This window comes from Colossoma macropomum, unplaced genomic scaffold (genome assembly GCF_904425465.1).
Source record: "Colossoma macropomum unplaced genomic scaffold, Colossoma_macropomum, whole genome shotgun sequence".
NCBI classification, from domain to species: Eukaryota; Metazoa; Chordata; class Actinopteri; order Characiformes; family Serrasalmidae; genus Colossoma; species Colossoma macropomum.
In genome coordinates this window covers 34,450,216-34,471,437 of record NW_023494805.1, presented here as the reverse complement: position 1 = coordinate 34,471,437, position 21,222 = coordinate 34,450,216, and the positions used below count along the sequence as shown (strand labels likewise).

At 38.6% G+C, this 21,222-nt stretch overlaps 1 protein-coding gene across 2 annotated transcripts in view; it reads right to left on the bottom strand.

Moving 5' to 3' along the window:
- myom1b (myomesin 1b) overlaps window positions 1-21,222 on the bottom strand; it is a 39,751-nt gene that overhangs the window by 2,660 nt on the left and 15,869 nt on the right. For both annotated transcript variants that reach the window (XM_036596073.1, XM_036596074.1), the window contains 23 exons: window positions 20,291-20,487; window positions 19,932-19,985; window positions 19,227-19,351; window positions 18,890-19,073; window positions 18,472-18,646; window positions 16,461-16,582; window positions 11,723-11,919; window positions 10,932-11,058; window positions 9,909-10,093; window positions 9,104-9,218; window positions 8,639-8,795; window positions 8,053-8,159; window positions 7,689-7,733; window positions 7,039-7,175; window positions 6,321-6,465; window positions 5,743-5,802; window positions 5,595-5,662; window positions 5,312-5,425; window positions 3,215-3,302; window positions 3,055-3,093; window positions 1,708-1,813; window positions 1,449-1,612; window positions 1,321-1,357 (listed from right to left, as the gene is read on the bottom strand). In XM_036596073.1, coding sequence (XP_036451966.1) covers window positions 1,321-1,357; window positions 1,449-1,612; window positions 1,708-1,813; window positions 3,055-3,093; window positions 3,215-3,302; window positions 5,312-5,425; window positions 5,595-5,662; window positions 5,743-5,802; window positions 6,321-6,465; window positions 7,039-7,175; window positions 7,689-7,733; window positions 8,053-8,159; window positions 8,639-8,795; window positions 9,104-9,218; window positions 9,909-10,093; window positions 10,932-11,058; window positions 11,723-11,919; window positions 16,461-16,582; window positions 18,472-18,646; window positions 18,890-19,073; window positions 19,227-19,351; window positions 19,932-19,985; window positions 20,291-20,487 — 2,748 coding nt within the window. The remainder of the gene's footprint in view (window positions 1-1,320; window positions 1,358-1,448; window positions 1,613-1,707; window positions 1,814-3,054; window positions 3,094-3,214; window positions 3,303-5,311; window positions 5,426-5,594; window positions 5,663-5,742; window positions 5,803-6,320; window positions 6,466-7,038; window positions 7,176-7,688; window positions 7,734-8,052; window positions 8,160-8,638; window positions 8,796-9,103; window positions 9,219-9,908; window positions 10,094-10,931; window positions 11,059-11,722; window positions 11,920-16,460; window positions 16,583-18,471; window positions 18,647-18,889; window positions 19,074-19,226; window positions 19,352-19,931; window positions 19,986-20,290; window positions 20,488-21,222) is intronic.

Below are 21,222 nucleotides of genomic sequence, written 5' to 3'. Positions count from 1 at the left end.
AGTGTTCTATTTTACCAAATGTTTTGAGTGACAAGTAATTAATTTGGAGCATAAATCAGAAATGCTAGCTAGCACACACTAGCAAACACAGCTTTGATTAGTGCACACATAAAATCTGAATATTTTATTAAAACACAAGAAAGTGTGGCTTATAGCAAAAATATGTTTTGCAGAAAATCTGTGTTTCAGTAGTGACAATTTTAAATGTTGATTTTCAGACTTTGGGACACCACAGTTCAAAACATTGGGATGTGACTGCTCATCATGTGGCCATGAGGGACAGAGATGCAGTCTCACTTCCTGCTCAAATTTGTTTTTTAACAAGTTGACATTTAGGGTTAGGGTTTGAGACAGCCACAGTACCCTGATGATGCATGAGTATATATTTAGTTTATTACTATCTCACACACACACACACACACATCATCTAAACCGCTTATCCTTCTGGGTCGCGGTGTGGTGCTGGAGCCCATCCCAGCTGTCATTGGGCAGAAGGCAGGATACACCCTGGACTGGTCGCCAGTCCATCACAGGGCAGACAGACAGACATACATATACATATACAATCACACACACACACACACACACCTAGGAGCAATTTAGCATGTCCAGTTGGCCTGACTGCATGTTTTTGGACTGTGGGAGGAAACCGGAGTACCCGGAGGAAACCCACACAGACACGGGGAGAACAGGCAAACTCCACACAGAAATGACCCGGTCGCCCGGCCGGGAATCGAACGCAGGCCCTTCTTGCTGTGAGGCGACAGCGCTACCCACTGCGCCACCGTGGCACCCATTATTACTATCTCAGTAACGTTAATTAATGTACGTAATCCTTGTAAATATCTAAGTCTAAATATTTAATTGTTTTTAAATAGTTTTTAACCGTGGGACTGTAGATTGAACTAATTCGGTAGAATGGTCCATGTACTGTGATTGGTATACTGTAATTATCTGTTTACAGTATTTTTGTCGAGTTCTCTACGTCATGATTAGATCATCACTTTGTGAGTATGAAATATTCTGGATGTTACATTTATTTAATAACTTGATTCTCAGTGCTAAACAGCTCTCTGAGACATTTTAGAATAATCTGCTGCTCGGTTTGCCATTCTGAACACATTTAAAATATCTTAATTTTTACAGCTTCTTAGCTTCACACTAATTATTTTAAAGCTATGAAATTGTACAGCACTGGAATACTAAATTCACTGTATACATTAACCCCAGTTTTACTTTAAAAATACTGAATTCCAACTTTTGAACAGTTATCCGTATAATGTGCAGTACCAACTAATAATACCACTTTTGGGAACTTACTTGAGTCTCTGGAATTCGGCATAGGCATCATCATATGCTGAAAATATGGAAAGAAAGAGTAGCAATATTTCAGTACCACATTTTGCCAATTCATCAATGTTTATGTGTATGTGAGAGTGTGTGGTTACCTTGTCCAGACAGCTCTACTGTTCTCCTCAGTCCTCCTTTCCCATCAAAGAACTCAATGGCATACTTGCCCTTGTCTTTCTCTGTAGGTTCAGAAATCTGCAACCACAGCTGCTCTCCCACCACTCCACTCGTGATGCGATCAGTAAATGTAATAGCAGCATCCCTGAACAAGAGAGAGTCTTAATACATGCTAAGACATCAACACACATCATTACTCCTCAGACACACACACAGACTTTCTCCTTCATAGACACCTACTTGTGATGCCAGGTGACATGCAGTTCATCATTGTAATAGTTGACGAAGGTATAAAGGCGGATGCCCTGCTCTGTGCTCTGAATCTTCAGTTGAGTGGAGGAGTTAGCTGTACAAAAACACACACGTCACATGAGTAGGGATAACTTTTAGAAATACAGTTGTACACAAAAGTAATTTTCTATGTGAAAATAAGTGCACATCCTCTACAGAGAACCTCTGTAAACACTTAAAGCACACTCACAATGAGGCCTGTGCAAAAGTTAGGGCATGTTTCATATTACATGTTTCATTTTTTTTCCAAATATTTTACACAACAATATATAATAAAAATATTGCAGTAAAATTGCAGTAAAATATGAGTGCTCTCTGTAGAAGATGTGTTAACTTTTTTCACTTTGAAAATCAACAAAACATTGAATTTGACCTGTGGTGTGTAAACTTTGGCCTAGTTACCAATGGACTGTAAGACTATTAAACTATTTCTAATGGTGTACTTAGGAATAATAAAAAGTTTTCTTGCTTTTACAGTTTTATTTTAATGGCAAGCAAAATACAATGATAACAATACCCTATTTCTTTGGGATTTTAATATTAACTATTTTTTTTACATTGACTGTTAGATATTATCCTTTTTTTAAAAAAATTCTCAATTTATGATCATGAAATGTTGATTTTATAATCATGCTGACTCTTCTCTTAAAATATTGTTTTTCTTGTTTTTGTAACTGCCAGCTAGACACATTTTATCATAGGGGAAACAATAAATTAATATTCTATTCTATTCTATTCTAGTCTAGTCTAGTCTAGTCTAGTAAATGATTGATGTGTACTTTAATGTCTGAAACAGTCATTAATCTGTATTTGTAGTGTCAGTACAGCACAATATATTTAACATTTAATAAACCGAGCTAGGTAGAGTAGCTTAAACCCACTCGTAAAAAACTACAGTACTGAGTAACTTAAAAGGTCAGTGGAACTTCATAGTACATCCAGCATCTATCAGCAGAGGAACTGAAGTTTGGTAGCTGCTATTCTTCTCTTTTTGATACACTTTCGGTGTAAAATAAAATGATTAACTGCCATAGCCAGAGATGCGACAAGTCCAGTATGTTAAACAGTAATTGTGTACTTGAATGTGCAGAAGTGTGCTCTCTGTATAGGATGTATTAACTTATTTCACTTACAATACTAATTTGACCTGGGGTGCCCAAACTTCTGCATATGACTGTATTTTATTGATTGTCCTCAAAAGTCTCAACTGGCTTGATTCTCAAGTTAGGTTAATTAAAAGACGAATGCAATCAGTGTGATACTGCTGATCCATTAATAGTGAACAAAGTGTCTTACCAATAACACTGAAGACTTGGTTCATCAGGTCCTTGAATCCTACAAATTTGATCAGAGTTATTAGAAATATGCTGGTTACTTTTACATTCTCTGTATCAGAATGACAGAACCATGGTGAGAGAAAGACATGAACAGAATTTCAAAAGAACATGCAAGTCACCTTGGTCAGTCAGGTTGAGTGTGGATTTATCTTTTCCTCTGTCATCTTTCACGATCACCTCATATACACCTGCATCCTTCTTAGAGATCTGTCAAACACACACAAGACCACAGTTACATTCCAAGCACAAAAAGTGATGTTTGATCTAACAAAGGAACACAGACCAGAAAAGCCGGGCTTTTCTCCCTGCATGGGATGCTGCAGGACACTCTAGATAGACAAAAAGCAAAAAAGCAAGAAGAGGGTGCAAGACTAAAGTGTGCAAGCACAATGGAGATGATGAATGTCAGTGAAAGAACAAACAAGATGGAAAGGACACAAACAGAATCACTCATGGAGTGATAAAACAGAAAGAGATATGGACTTCAAAACACATAGTATAATCAAATGAGAATCATTTGATGCGTTCAAGAAAGAGAGAGATCATTCGCAGGCAAAGTGACTGGCCACATGTGTATGACTCAGTTTGATAATTGGCTACTGATCCAGACTTTGAGCTTCTTCCAGACTGTGCCATCGTTCACTCCTGTGCTGTTTTGCTGTGAATCAAATATACAGTGGGAACACATTTAAAGCCTTTCTGTAATACATAAACACACTGACAGGCTTTTTTTTTGCCATAAAAGCTACACATAATATCATACTCTTTCTCCTGAAGCCAATCTCTTTTTCATATGCTCAAAAACACACAGCGCTGCAGACTGAGGCCATATTACAATGTACAGTAAGTGCAAAAGCCATAAAAGCAGTATGAATCCTCAGAAGTTACAAATCTCCCCAATAATAACAAAAGCATGAATCATTTCTCACTTGTAGCTTGGTTTCAAGAGGCAAGACACAAAAAGAACTGCAGTTAAAAAAGGACAAGTTATTTACTTGTAAACATTAAATCAACTTTGTACTTTACATCAAGTCCTTTTAAATGGAATTACAGGCAGAGAAGCATCATTTATAAACACGTGCCAAATAGCAAAGACTTTTTCCACCCCAGGCAGTGATATGTTCTATGTTCGCCATCTGATGTCATTCATGAAAACAAAGGATTCAAATAGTCTTCCTGGGGATGCATGATGATATCGGAATCATATCAGTATTGGCCGATATTTGTTTTTTTTTTAAATCATCGCTATTGGGCAGATGCTTAGATTTGGCCAATATTTCAAACCGATAATTGATGTATCTATCGTATGCTGGAAGAGCACCGTTAACGTTTAGACGACGCTAGCTGAGCTACAGCAGTGCATTTCAAATGTCTCCCACAGCACCGCGCACACAAGCAAACCCTGCAGCTGCTCAGGTAGGTAGCTCTGTACATAAAACTCTGTACATAAAAATGTTTTGATAGCTTAAATCTCTTTATAAAAAAAAATAATAATAACAACACTACCAGCGTTAAAACTACAAGGCTGATGCTGGCTTCTGGTTTGAATTTTCCTATTCCACCTTAAATAGTGCAGCCATTACATTCTGGCGCCTGATTGGTTGTTTCTATGTGCAAATAATAGTTCATGTTTAATAAATTTACCTTCACAGTGATCACCAGAACAGGACCAAACAAAGAGTCTCACAGTGATAGTTTATTTAATGTAATGTACTAAAGGCGTTGGTTGTTGTGGCATCACTCGGAGGACTGAATGCCTTTTAGTCATACCGATAAGTAATATGATAAGTATTAGTAGAATACTTTAAATACAGTTTAAATGCAGTTTAAAGTTGTTCGTATCTCCATTAGGAACAACAGATTTGAATTTTTGGATGCTACACAACACAGCATGTCCAGTTGCCTTTCCAAAAGGCAGTTTTGCACACTAAACAAGTAAAGATATTCACATGTAAAATATTGGTTATTGGCATCGGGCCAGAATTTCCATATCGGTGCATCCCTAAGTCTTTCAGTTTGCTTTTTCTGGTAATAACTGTGTTGATATATTTTATTCATATAAAAACTACACATTTGCATCACGTAACTTCAATCTATTACAATATTCAGTGTACGGGCTTGATATCAGTAGTTTATTTAATCATACATGGTATGTAACTAGGAACTGCAATCATTTATAATTTTAAAATATCAAGTGTCAGCTGAAAGTTTCTCACCTGTGCTATCTCCAGGGTCAGCATTCCCTCGGAGAAGTCCAGTTTCTCATTGGCCTTAATCTCCCTTCCGTCTTTATACCACAATGCCACTGTGTCCTTCTTTATGTTACCAACCTAAAGTCCCAGAGAACGACAAACATTCACTCGATCAATGTACAGCTACAGATGAGCTACAGTCAGTAACTTTATACCTACAAAGTACACCTAGATGGAAGGTGTTTTTTGATAAAATGGTAGGTATCCCTAAAACTGCCAACTGAACTGAACAGAATCAAAAGCTCACCTTGCACTTCAGTCTCACGATGCATTCAGGTGTGACCTCATAACTGAGATACTCCACAAAGTGAGGACCTATGAGGAATGTACGAGTGATTAAACACACACACAAACACACACACACACACATATGATGTGAGAAAAAAAGCTTTTACCTTGTTTCCTGTGCCATTCTTTCCTCTGGAACTCAGATTCTTTCTGCAGCTGCTTGAAAACTGTAATACAGACAGAATCACATAAATACTCAGAGACACAACCACACACATACTTTTTTACCTATTAAAAAATTCAAGTGTATGGTGTAGAGATTTAAATATTTGTCCCATACCCACCGGGTTCAAACGTCATTTCCAAAATATTTGTTGTCCAAATCAATTCAGAAGGGTAGTTTGCTAAATCAGTACTGCACAGCATAATATGGAAAATTTATCCAGGCTAAAGAACTTTTGGATGCTGTTTAAAAGCATTCCTTGATAAATAACTTGGTTAAAGTGGAATTTAAATGTAATTTTCGATAGTTATTTTGTAATTTTTTTTTTGGTTTATCCCTGATAATGATGGCTACTATATTCACTGCACTGTCAATTAACCAGCTCTATTGTTAGTAATATGGGCTCATGTCAGCTTCATACTTAAAACTTGATGATGTGGCTCAGGTCAGAGTAAATTTTGTCAGACTCAGACTCAAAACTGGGTGCTGTGAGTATTGTGTGCAGACACACAGGGTGCGTACCATCTCCTATTAGCACCAGGCTGGACTGGTTGGTGGCTTTGCCATCCTGGAGCTGGAAAGTATAAGTTCCTTCATCCTCTTTCCCCAGTGACTCCATGAACATCTCAATGATGCCAGTATTCTTATCAAAGTTCATCTTATATTTCTGAAACAGACAAAGAACCATTCTTTAACATGTCAGCATGATTCATACATGTGTTTTTGATTTTCTAAGTGAAAATAAGTTAACACATTCTCTTTAGGGAACAAGCTTAACACACAATCTTTTAACATATTTGGGAAAAAACACACAGTGTAAAATGTGTTGAAATCTTCTGCACGGACCAAATTTTAGGTTTTTTTTAATATGTTAAATTCAGCAAATAAACAGTAACTGTGTATTAAATTGTGCAGAAGTGTGTTCTCTGTAGAGGTTATGTTAACTTATTTGCACTTAGAAAATCAACACAACGGAATTTGACCATGAATGCCTAAATTTTTGCATAAACTCTATATTTTTTGATATGCTTAAAAGACAATGAAACAGTGCTTTTCTCACACGATTTGAAAAGCAAATCTTTCTAATTTAATATACATTAACACATGCTAAAAAATTGATTTTTCTACTATTACAAAGTTGCGGTTTCAAAGATTTTGGGTTTTCTTTTGACATATGTGTGACCTCATATGACGTGTGTATGAGTGTGCGTGCTCATCTGTATCGGTGTGTTATGCTCACCTCTCCCTGGTGGATCATGTTGTCATTAAAGACATAATCAACTTTGCCGTTGGGCGTCATCTTCTCAGCTTGTAGCCAGAAGCGAACCCTACCCTTCTCCAACAACTCAACAGCTAGCTCTGACTTTAGGGGAATAACTGTAGAGATAAAGAGAAGAGGGAGAGAGCTGAGAGTGAGACAGCAGATCAGATACAGTCATTTACAGCAGTGGTTCCCAACACTGGATCTCCTGTCCTGCATATTAACTAATCAACTAATCTGCTAATTAACAAGCAATTCCTGAGTTAAAGTGGGTATGTTGTGGCAGGAAAACACAAAAATGTGCAGGGCTGGGGGAGAAAATAATGGACACTGTGGAAAGATTGTGTCTTGCTGATGATTCTAGCATGTAGTCTTACATGGAAAGCAGAGTGACTAACATAAATGTACAGTGATTGTCACACTGAGTTACTACACACAGAGCAATAAGCATAAATGAACTGAATCTAAAGATTTTTCATCATAATATAGCAGTTAAAAAGAGAAAAAAGTGAAAGAGGTTAATGGTTATTGGATCTGTTTCACAGCTTCTATTCACAAGCCACACATTTACATGTGTGTAATGTAGTTAAATTTTTAGGGGATTCTGGGTAATGTAGTCCAGTACTCACTAGGGAATTTGCGGTCATGGCTAAGCTGCAGCAGCTCCTTCAGGCCTGTGAAAACAAAACAGTACAAAATCAGTTCCAGTTTAACCCTCACAAGCGGGGATGGCAGTATAATAGAACTGGCTTACACATAGGATAACAGGTTAAGAGATAGTATAATAAGGTATGTCATATGCCAGGGGTGTTCAGCTCAGTTCCTGGTGGGCCACAGCACTGCAGAGACTAGTATTTTTCCTGTTTTAATACTCAGAATTTACTCAGGAAGGCCTTGCTAATTAGCTGTGGAGATTAATTAGGTGTGTTCAACTCTGCAGCGTCATGGCCTGCCAGGACTGAGGTCTGAAAAAAGCATCCTATGTAAATTTACCCTCCTCAGTGAGAGTGTAGCTTGCAGAAGCCCCATCAGTGTGTGTGACAACACAGGAGTAGACACCAAGGTCATCCTCAGAAGGAGCATTGAAGGTGGCTTTAGACCTGCGGATGAAACGTCAGAGATTCAGGACTGAATAGGCATAAAAACCACAGCACACTCAGAATCCCAGAAACATTACATAAAAGATACAAACTGATTTCAAAGAACTGTGTATGTTTATTTGACTTTGTTTTCATTCTGAACAATTTCATACCCATAGATTAAACTTTATAGTGATGATAAAAAGCCCAAAACAAAGCTAAACATTAAAATAGTTATATCATAATTTTGAGAGTTAAGTAAACTCTGTATTGTTACAGTGGATGACACACTGGTTTTCACAATGAAAATTGTGAATAGCGCAAATAGTCAATTAATATAACTTTGTACTGGGGTGGTCAAGTAATTTTACATGGAATGATCTTATAATTATTTGGTTGACCCTATATGTAACTTGCAATAATGATTAAGATCAAGATTTTGACTGATTAAAAGCTTCTTCCTACTTCCTTAATTCTAAAAAGTGTCCAAATGCACTTACTTGTTGCCCTTGGTCTCCACGGTAAGACGTGTAGAGTCTGTAAATTCTTCATAGTTTTTGGACCAGATGAACTTCGAGTCAGCAGTGAGGTCTTTAGACTCAAAGTTCAGTGAAATCACACCTTCATCGTCAACTTCCACAGCCAGCTCCATGGTGCCTAAGAAAGAGAAAGGATTTTGGTTTGTTTGGTTGGGTTTGATATTCTACATTTATGTTATCTAATTTTTTAATCTATATCTGCTTTGGTCTGGCCTGATTTAGTTTTTTTCCAGCTTTGGTAAATTCACCATTTTTTGGTCTGAGGTAAGACACTTCTACCCCTTTAGTAAGTTTAGGACTGCTGTTTGCTGAAGAATTAACAGGAATTTTTTTTTCCTCAAAAGAAAAACAGATCTCAGATCCTACAGTCACATCTTCAGAAATGATTAGTGGCCATAACAGGACAATTCAGATCAGATCTTGTACCTGGTTTAGTTTCAGCCAGCACTGGCTCTGTGGGCTCAGAAGCTTTGCCCACACCGGCCTTGTTCTGAGCTCGGACACGAAAAACATACGTCACTCCCTCTTTCAGATCCGTAATCTGAAACCGTGAAGATAAACTATTAGTCAGTATGTTCTCATACATACTTCTGACCCATACAGTACTGTGCACAAGTCTTGCACCAGACAAAGTGTGTTTAAAAGTGATTTATTTGGGCACTAAGCATTTATTTGCTTAAAAACCACTAAGATCACAGTACAAAAACAGTGTGATTTTTTGTATGTCACTGTGTTAATTTAACCATTTCACAAGATATTTTTTCTTAAATTAGCTCACAATAAATTTTTTAATGCTACACTATGTAAAATTAGGGGATATGGAAACCTCTCTGGTGTAAACGTGCTGTTTTGTACAATGCTGATATTGCATTTAACACCTAAACCTTGAGCAGGAGCTTCTTTTTGAGACTGAGTTTGTGACGTTAATATGGAAAGACAAATGACGTGGTCCGAAAAACTCACACCAGACAAACAGGAAATTTTGTTACATTTTATGGCATTAATGTCTGTTTTCATTTATTCTAATAATATATGGTGTCTCTACTGGCAAAATCACACTTACTGCCCAAACAATTTGGTTAGGTGCCTAAGACTTTTGTGCAGTACTGTACATACACAAAACACACACACTTTTTTCTTTAAACACTAGCAGGCAATCATATTTTGCTTTGTGAACACAGCCTCTCTCACCTCAGACATACAGCACACACTTACACACACATACACAGACCTTCATGTATTTCTTGCTTGTGGCTTTCTCATTCACTCCTCTCCAAGTCTCAAAATCTGCCTCGGCCTCTTTGATGTCGACATAGTAGCCGTTGACCTTATCACGACCCTGGTACACTGGTGGCTTCCAATTCAACACCAAAGAGTCCTTACGCACCTCAAGTACCTGAAGGTCATGTGGGGGTCCTATAACAAAAAAAAAAGAAACTTCTGTATTCCTTTTAAGGACCATGACTGATTATCAAAAGTGCTTATCAAAAGTGTTTAGCACTCTGCCGTATACAGTTGTATGCAAAATACTCAGTAAAATGACATTTTGTTGTTATTTTTTTAAATGAAAATAACGCATCCTACAGGGAACAAACTTAAATATGACACTTTGTTGTGAATTTTAGCACATTTTTTGATGAATTTACCATATTGCAAAAAAAAACAAATAATAAAATAAATATTAAATATTACTTAACTTTTGCACAGGCCATATTACATGTTTTATTTTTTTTCCAAAATGTTCAGTTCAGCAAAAAACAGTAATTGTGTATTAAAATGTGCAGAAGTGTGTTCTCTGTAGAGGATACGTAACTTATTTTCACTTAGAAAATTAACAAAATGTAATTTGACCAGGGGTGCCCAAACATTTGCATATGACTGTATATTAGTTTCACTAACACAAATTAATCTACAAAGTGCCATGATAGTGTAAAACTTGACAATAAGTAAATAATTACGCTTGTCCAAGTGTGTTCCACGCATTCTGCCCAATGACTGTTGGAATAGTCTCCAGCAACGACCCAGAAGGACAAGCGGCTCAGATAATGTGTGTTTGTGTGTAAATAATTGCAATAAGTACAATATATTTGGTTATATTTTGCTAACTGAAAAAAATGGCTGAAGTTGGGGAAATGGAGGTGTGGGCTGAGATGACATTTCCCAGAAGGCTTGGCAGTGACACAAAGTATGTGTTTAAAGGTTAACCACAAATGTCAGTCATACTCCTTTCTCTCGCATACACATATCCACAGACCTGGCACAGCAATGGTCCACTCTTCACATTTAAAGGTTTCGCTGGGCAGGGATGGGATGCCTACCCCAGCCATGTTTGCAGCACGAACTTGAAACTGATAGAACATGTTCTCTTTCAGCTCTGAAACCTGGGAGACAGAAAGAAAGAGAGAGAGATGAATATCAGAAAATGTCAAATGGTAAAATGATATTATTTCAGTTCTAATGTTATTATTGAACTTTTACTTTAAAACATATATTCAGTTACTAATTTCAGGGGCTCATATCATTTACTTTTTCTCACTTATTTAAAATTGTTTGATGAAGTATGCCAGCATCATTTCAAAGTATATTCACTTCACAGTCCATATTGTACATATATAGAAAATAAGCCACAAAACAGCCTTTTCAGATTCACTGTTTTTGTAATGTCATAAAAACCAATACTTTTTGAATAAAACGCAATGCAGGGCAGTCAATCAGAACAGAGATCATTTATATATTTCATTTTTAAAGGCACAGCACCAGAAACCGCCTGTTAAAGTCTAAGAGATAGATAGATAGATGAGCTGGGATAAAAAGAGAAAATGGGCATGTCAATACGAATGACTGTTTTTGGTACAGAATTTGACCACAGATAAAAAGTCAAATCCAAGAAAATGTAGGATATAGGCTTTTTAAGACTTATTATTCAGTACATACTGGGAATGATTCAGTACAATGTTAGCTAATGCTACAATATAGTTGTATGAGTTGACGTCTGGGCTTAGGATACTATAGGTGTCCACAGGGTTACTGTAGTGGAGAACTCACCCTGTACGCTCGCTCACTAATTGCCTTGATGTTAGCCTCGTGCCATTTTCCAGGCACTCCACCAATGACCTCACGGTAATCCACAAAGTACCCGATGATGTCGGCTCCACCGATGAAGGTTGGCTGCCTCCAGCTAAGCACCATAGAGTCCCGCACACACTCCAGCACAGTGATGCCGTAAGGTGGAGCAGGAGAAGCTGGGATAGTGGAAGACTTCAGTTAACATTTGACCTAGAGAATGACTAAGACTTAAACAGCTGACTAAAGCCTCTATGTGGACAAGGGTCAGGTCAGAAAGCTATTTTAGCTAGTTGCAAGATATTCTGAGTGAATGTTGATATTGGTGTCTATTGTGTTGCTACAATGAAGTTGCTATAATAAAAACCAAAAATTGCTCTCCATACATATGAACTACAGTGAGGGGTAACAAGAATTCAGAGAATTGTTTTTGCTATTTACTATACTTCCAGCATATATATTTACTTCAAATTTATACAAATTTAATGTTTTTGACTTTGAATATTAACACAAAAATGTGTATTCATAAGCATAAACAAAAATGCGAAAGTAAGACAGAAAAAAGAATTTATATGTCATTGTTAGTACAACTGGTTTAATAATATGTGGAAAGTTCATAGAACCACAAATAATCACCCCAGACAGAGACAAGATTTCACAACATGCTCTCAGACTAATGATACGAAAGGGAAAGGAGAAGCTAGCAGTCACTTGAAAAGAAGTACAGGACGACCTAACAGCAACAGAAAAAATGGTTACACAGAGAATAATAGGCAATGAATTGCACTGCTATCACCTCTATTCCTACACCCCAAGCAAAAATCCTCTACAAAAAAAAGCAGCACAGAGATGCGTGTCTAAAACTGCACACAAGCATTTAGAACCAGAACTCTTTTAGAACAATGAGCCTCATTCACCAACGGTTCTTAAGAAAAAATTTCTTCTTAAAACCCAGAATCTACACACACTCAAGAGCACAAACGTGCGACACAAGCAGTTTAAGAACACATTATGAATCTGACATAGACTTTTTCTTAGGGCCTTTCTTGAGAACAATTTTAAGAAAAAAAGTAGGAAGATATTGGTGAATGAGGCCCAATGTTCTCTGGTAAGATGAAACAAAATAGAAATCTCTGGCAATAATTCAGCTCGCATGTTTAAAAAAAAGGATTGTATATATGATCCCAACAACACCATACCTTTAGTGAAGTATGGTGGTGGGAGCATAATAATATGGGGCTGCTTGTTTACAAATGATACTGGGGCATTAGACGTCATGAACGTGAATGGAGCAACAGACAGGCATTTTAGAGGAGAATGTAATCTTATCTGCAAAAAAACCTGAATGTGAGAAGAAGATGTGTCAACAAGACAACAACCATCAGAGGGACCCTCATAACCTTGGGGAACTGAAGATGGTTTGCCAAGAAAAATTGTACTACAATGATGCAAAAAGTTATTTACTCCTACTCAGAGCTGTAACTGCCAACAATGACTGCAACAAAGTACAAATGTTAGTCATTTGTGGTGTCTGAATACCCTTTTTCATATAAGTGTTTTAACACATATTTATTTAACATATATTTATTTAACATATATTTATTTATGCTTATAAATACATACTTTTTTGTTCATATTCATACAATATGTACAAAGTCAAAACACACTAGATGTGTAAATTTCAAGTGGATACACCTACCAAAATAACTCCTTTCATAGAGGGCAATAAAGGTCTCACATCATGGCTGAAACAGAGCAGCTTGATCTAATACCGTACTCTACAACAGGAATTTTGTGCAAAGTGACTGAGAGTGGCCAGTGCAGTGCCAGCTGCATGTGGTGGTGAACAGGTGCCAAGAAAACCACTGTATGTGTTGGTGAGGCAATATGAACTGTGGATTTTAGTGAAATTACTTACCTGTAGATAATGTATAAGCATCCTTTCATTTACTACATTTCTAACCTGTTAAGTAAATGCAGTGAACTACCACCACTCCATGCAGTAACTTAATGGAAGAGATAAAATTTCATTGATAAAGTGTGACAAGATTCATGTCAGTCATTGCTGGAGTGATATAAAAAATAGAAAAGATAAAACAAAACATTCAAGAACAAACAAGAAAAAAGAAGAAGAGATAAAAAAGACAATTCTGAAAAAGCATGAAGATGAGCGGAGCTCCAGAGTTGGAAAAAATGTCACTCTCACTTCACGTCCTCACCTGAGCCTCTGCGCCCTTTTTCTGTTTCTGGCTCTCTCCTTCCCTCCGGAGAAGAGTCTAGTGAGGACTTACGTTTTGCCGGCACTTCTGTTGCCGGTTCTGTCACAGATTCCTTTGCTCTCTCAGCGGAGGTGTTAGTGACCTGCTCAGCCACTGACCCAGCACCATGTTCACTGCCTGTCTTGTTGTTTGAACTGGTGCCAGGTTCAGTGGCTGGTTCATAGCTGGGTTCAGGTGCCCAGGTTACACTGCCTCTCTTTTCCCTTCTGCCTTTACTCAGTGCACTTGGAGGCTCTTGGGGAACTGCACTATCAGCCCCTCCCCTGGCCCCCTTGCTAACATTAGCTAGAGGAGTTAGCGGCGTGGTAGCAGAGGGACGAGGGGGCGCATGCCTACCCTCCCCGCTTCGACTGTGCTGGGTTAGTCCAACCATGTTACCCCCTGACTCCAGAAACACACCATGAGGAATACCGCCCCCTACAGGAGTTAGCAGGGAACAGCAAGAGAGAAAAAAAATAAACAGAACTCAGTAGAAGTTACACATATTAACCTAAAGCATTACTCTACAAACACTTCTACACACACTACTACATTACTTCTACACACACATTCACATGTAACGTTCACATTTTCATTTAGTCTTTCTGATAGGCTTTAAGTCTTCAGCAGCAGCATGCATGTACAAGCTACACATGTCACTGTCAGTTTTTTGGTAATCGTTATAATCAGATGAGATCATAATAAATGAGACAAAAAGAGGGAAGTGTTAGTCTAAGAAAGAAAACAACAAAGTCTTCATTTGACAACAAATAAAAAATGAAGACAAGATGGCTGAATAGAGACATCTGAACAGAGGCATGCAGGGGAGTGGGGAATAAAGGGAGGAGTTTGACAGCATGATTATGGTAGATTGAAAAGGGAGGTGACTGAGAAAAGGGGAAAAAAAAAAGAAAAGTATTTAAATTCATGCAAGTGAGAATGATACAGTGACTGCAGCACTGCTTTGCGCCAACCCTTGATGAAAAAAAGCACATGGGTTTAGCAAGAAGACCCAATGATTTCCTCCAAGAATGATAGACAGCCAAAGGTTTTCTCCCAAACAAATTAGTAAAAAAAGGAAATAGAAAGTTATCATGAGTAAACATAGAATTTTAGAGACTCTAAACCTTTGACACATAGCATACAAACTATTTTTATGACCTATCTGCTACTACTTTATCACATTATTGGTACATCTTACATCTTGTAAAAAATGTAGGCTGTGACTGAAATGAATCCCTACTCCCTCATTAGTATTGTGCTATACAGGAGTAAACTATTTAGTAAAAATTCATGATTCAATAAAATGAATTCAGACATTTTTTCATCATTAGCCGGGGTGCTCACTAGTTGCAAACTCACTAGTAAACAAACCAACATTAGTTGCTTAAGCTAAAGTTGGCTTAACATTTTAAAAAAACTGACGTGAACTGAGGAAAAATACAAAACTTGACTTGGCTACTCATTTAATTACTTTAAAACCTGCAGTTACCAGTTATTGATTTCACTAGGTGACATCTTTCTTTAAGGAGTTGAGAGTGTCTCATGTTTTGTTTTCAATGGCAACAGCCACTGTTCATTAAAACTTCCTCTGTCCATTAAGTAGTAACAAGAGACTCCCAATACACATGGGTATATATTCAGCTGATAAAAGATCTACATTAGACATTATAAGTGGATTGAGGAAGATTGTACTGCTCTCAAAATCCCTCTTGAATTCCATTTCACGATTCAAATACTGAGAAAAAAATGACCAACGTACACGCCCTGAAATGTACATAGGGATCAATTTCGGTCACAATCATAGTCTACTTCACTAAAACTAAGACAGGTCGTTCTGAGAAGAAGCCATGGGCCCTGTTGCCATGTGTTTTTCATAAGGGAATATTGAGCATGCAGCTCAGCACAAAGCTGAACAGTCACCAAAGTGAGTGGCTTAGCTTAGAGCATTATGGGTAAAGGAAGAGAAGAAGAGAAGTGCTGTGATGGAGCAAAAGTTGGGGACACTGAGGAGTGGAAGGATAGGGCAAAGGTGTGTGTGAGTGCGGGTGAGCTGGTTTTGTAGTCACCGCTACGTTGGATCACTTGTGACCCAAACTAGAGGAAGCCTACAAGTCCTGACCCCGCCTTCTGGAAGGAACACAGGCGGAGCTGCATGGTATGTGGGTGCAGCCTCATCATTACTACAGTGCATCAGAAACGTGAAAAGTTAAACAGTGGATCGATGGTGTGGAACACGGAGGGAATCGGAATGTTGATGGCATACAAAGCTGAAAACATGTTCTCAATGAACCAGACACATGGGTCAGCAACCAAAAAAGCTGCATCGTAATACTGTTCTTAAAAAAAAAAGATAAACTTTACTCTCATATTACATAACCTGACATTTTTGGAAAGACATGTTTACTTATTTTATACAATTGTCTGCCTTGAGATGTATACAACCATGAATTTTCACTCACCAATGGCAGCTTTTACTTCAATGGCTTCAGATTCCTGTGAGAACTCACTGATTCCAGCAGCGTTAACCGCCCTTACACGGAAAACATACTTCTCGCCTGTTGTCAAGCCATGGCATATAAACCTGCACACAAAAAAAGGAGAAGTATCATCATTCCTTTGTTCATTTTTATTTGATGTTGTGTTCTGGTTTTATAAGCGATCAATTCAATGTGTAGTCATCTCATATTCACTTCATGTCCAACAGCTTCCATTCTGTGTCTCACCACTTCACCAAAATGTAGGGAAACAAAACATCATTGGGTCAAGTGGTCTTCACTCAATGAGGAGAGAGAGTGGTTCCAGTTTGACGTGGATTCAAAGAATCCTTGAAGCCGCAGCCACGCTGGGTGATGCAGACCAGCGGCTCTGAGCAATGTCATGACAATCATCAGCATCGCTGCTGAAAGGTTTGGCTTAGAGTGACCAGATGGTCTGATGAACCAAACCATTTGGAAGTGAAGATCAGCCAACTAAGGCAAGAGCTGAGCTGAGTTTCGCAACATCTTAAATAAGAGGCTTATCACCCTATAAAAGGCATAATGGCACAGGAAGAGGAAGAGAAAGTTAGAGCAAGGGATTAGAAAGTGTGCAGCCTTCATCACAAAAAAAACTAGCGCAGTAATGCAGTGACTACCTTACTTGTTCCAAAGACAATATTGATCAGCATATCCAAGATACCTATGGCAAAAAAGCAAGAGAGCAAGTGCTGGGGCACTAAAGGACCTTCATACCACCACCAGCAATTACCTCCGTAAGCATCCTTAAGATTATCTGGAGCAGGGGGAAGGTAGCCCAACAGTAGGAGGTGTTGCAGGAGGTGTCTGGATACCAAAGAAGAAGAACTCAAGAAACACCAAGCTCCTCACTCTTCTGTGTTAAAGGCGAGATATTTTTCAATATCATCAACAGCCTGAGAGTACCTCCTGAAGAGGTTCCACATCAACACCTCAGCGGGCTGTCCTGAGGGTGCCAGGGTGCATCACACCCAGTTGACCAGAGAGACCCAAAGGTCCTGTGGCTGGACCTTGCTAATGACTTTGTTCCATAACCCACAAGCTGGTAGAAACAGCGTTGGACTGGCACCACGTCCCAGGTACAATCAAGAACCTCCTACTGGATTGTAACAACTGTTGCAGTCTGAATCTCTGAGACACTGGTGTCAGCATGGCATCAGCCATTGAAAGCAATTATCATCAGATGTACCATTTCATCTGGCAGTGAATATACTGGTCAAATCATCAGAAGTGGAACAAAGAGGAACCCTGAGCTTGTCTGATGTTCAACAGCCCCCAACTGAGCATTCAGGAATAACTGAACAGTGACACCTTCATCAGTGCCTTGGTGTAGCTCGATCCTTCAAGGCCTCAAGGGGCTGATCACCCAGGCTTGCACACACTTTAAGCAAGATGAGGTTCCCGTTTCTGCTTCTACATAGGAGGTGAAGAGGTTCCATTGGTTCCTGAGAAATCTGTTAAGAGCTTGGGCATGATCTCTGACTGTACACTAAAGCACATGGCAGCACTTCATGTGAAGCATCTGAATCACTCAAGGGAAGCAGTGCCACCCAGTACAGCCTGCCACTATTTTCATCACGGTGAGAGAGGGGAAAAGTCACAGTTGTAGCCAAGAGGGCTTTATGGGCACCAAGTTAGTGCATTGTATTGGCAGCTGAAGGCAAGTGATCTCAATCAGGCAAGATATGGTCCTGATGTCACAAACAGCAAGGCAGGTGGTCCTGTAGGAGCTAATCATTCTCTGGGTAGACTGAAAAGGAAGCCAAGCACAAAGATCTGGTAGAGGAAGGCTAAACGCAAATGTGTTCAATAACTACTACTGTGTAACAACTGTTGCAAGACATCAGTGTCTAATTATAAGTGTAATAAGATATAAGTGTCTAATATCCTCATCTGTTTCAGTGCCCAGTAATTCTTAACTGTTTTGAATGTGTATGAATATGTCAAGTAAATGTACCTGGTGGCCTTGACAGGTTTGTTGTTGCAGGGCTCCCAAACATTTTTCCCCACAACACTGGTTTCAATGTAGTAGCCCACAAGTTCTTTAGCTTCACGTGATGCCTCCCATGACACTACTACAGATGTGTCTGTGTTACGGGTGGGCACTACACGGCCTGGTGCAGATGGAATATCTGGAGAGTAAAGGATGTTAAACTGTTAAATTGTGCTTCATATTAAAATCATTACATGCACATCAACAATAAATAGGAAATACTGACACTGTACAGGTTATCACACTGGACTATAACTGGTACATGAACTATTTTATTTTAGATTTCTTAAAACTGCAAGTTTACTTGCTACTGTTGAGTGGTGCTAGTTCCCAGATCTTATGTAGAGGTGAATGTGAAAAAAACAGAGAGCGCTCTTCTCACCCAGTTTGTCTCCCACTACAGTGGCCTCGGTGGGTGCTGAAGGTTCACCTACACCAGCAGAGTTACAGCACCGGACGCGGAAAGAGTAGGACTTCCCTTCAGCCAAGTCAAATAGTGCAAATCGTGGCGACTTTACTGGAATATCAGTGTTCACGCGTTGCCAGCTGTCTGTGCCAGATACACACTGTAATAAACACACAAGTACACATTCACACTTTCAGTTACTCCAAACATTACAGTGACAGGATATCAAAGACAAAAGGGGAAAACAGGAGGACCTGAAATACCACTGGTCCCCTATGTCTAATGTCAATAGGAAGCTACAGGTATTTCTGACCTTCTCAACATAGTACATGACCCCCTCATGTCCCTTCTCGCCTGGGGGCTTCCAGCTCAGCACCACATAGTTCTTGGTTGCCTCAGTAACAAGCAGGTCGCAAGGTTTGCCAGGAACCACACCCTCTAGAAGAATTAGAGAAAGATTAGGATAGATAAGGTTGTCATGTCAAGAGTCATGTCCTTGTGGGCCACAGCACTGCAGCCTTCAACGTTCTGCCTCATTAAACACACCTGATTAAACTCATCAGTTAAGCAGCAACATCAACTAGCAAGATCTCGAAATCAGACGAGTATAAACTATAGTCGCAGCAGAGGTTTGGCCAAGAAAGAACCCTGTTTGACTACTTAAGCTAGATAGTATTTTGTTCTTAACTGCCAGTCAGATGTTTGGCCTCTTTTTGAAATTTACTTCTGAAAATACTTGCCCAAAGTATTGCTTATGCTTTATGTTGCTTCATGTTCATTAAAGTGTCTTCCATGGTATGAAGGCAAGATTTGCCTAAATAACGATTTGACAAATAATTATGAAAACCTTTTTCCTAAAGGTGGTTTGAACAGCTTAAACAGTTTAAAACTTAAATAGCTTAAACGTTCCTTTAGTTTAGTAGTTAAATGGCAAGGCCTTGCCAATAATATTGCACTCCACTTGACATAAATATGCTATGAATGCATGCACTGAAGCAATGTGAACAACTCCTCTTACCGACAGGCTCCTCTTCTGTCACAATGATCTGGCCAGTCCATGGCGCAGAGGCTCCTTCCATGAGTAAGACAGAGGGGAAGGGTGGTGAAAAACAGATGATATAATACAAGGTGAATTTATAAGTTAAAATTTACAAATATGTTTATTTTATTAGTTTTTGTTCATGTTTTTTAGTTAACCTCTGCTTTGTTCTTATTAAATTGCATTTTAGTTTTTCCCATTATATGGTCCTTTTCTTTTGTTTGTTTTAATTGTACATAACTGTAAAGATATTCAAGCAGCACTTTAATGTATGAGAGATGATACACAAATAAAGCTTGTTAATTTTATTAATGTTATTCATGGACGCATATTCACACCTTTGCGAGCGCGGTCAGCTGGGTCCATGGCCACTGCGGGTTCAGACACACGAGAAGGATGACTCATGCCACTCTTATTTACTGCGCGCACGCGGAAAATGTAGCTGCGGCCTTCTATCAGACCAGTGACAGGGAAACGGGCGAACTTTACTGGCGTGTCATTACACTGAATCCAGTGGGTGGTACCAACTTCACACCTAGAGACAGAAAGAGAGAATGAAAAAGAGAGAAAGAGATGAGGGGGAATTCAGAGAGAGAGAGAAAGAGAGGGAGAGAAAGAGAGAGAGAGAGAGGAGACAGCAGTACCAGCAGAGGGCAGTGTCATTTTCAGAATATGCTATGGTGAAATCTGCACTGCCCTTGAAAATATGAATTAATACAGCAGCAGTAAAAAATAAGCAACACTTATTTCAAAATTTTCAATCAAAACATTTAACTAACACAATGGATTATGCAGTTTCAAATCAACTTAGATTTTAGATTCTACGATTAGTGCCACTTTGTGTTGATGCAGCTTTCCACACTCTGGGCATTATCTCAAACAGCTTCATGAGGAGCTCACTGGCTTAGAGAACATATACAAATAGTGAGACTTTGTTGACCACTAAAAATTACTTTATTATTTAAAACAGAATCAGAAAACTGCTCTAGTATTAAAATAAAATACTAGAAAAATACTCTAATGATAATTTATTTTTTAATTAAATTAAGTCCTACATTGACATCAATTCACCATTTATATTTATCTTACAAATAAAGCATTTAAGCATAAGCCTTTAGCTCAAAATTTCTTTAAGATTATGAAGAACATCTTGGTACTGGCTGTTAGTGTGATGGTTTGAAGTTAGCAGTAAATTTGTGAGTGGTGATTGATAACATCTGGCATATAGTGTCTTTCTGCACTAAACGTATTTGCATAGTAAGTAGCAGAT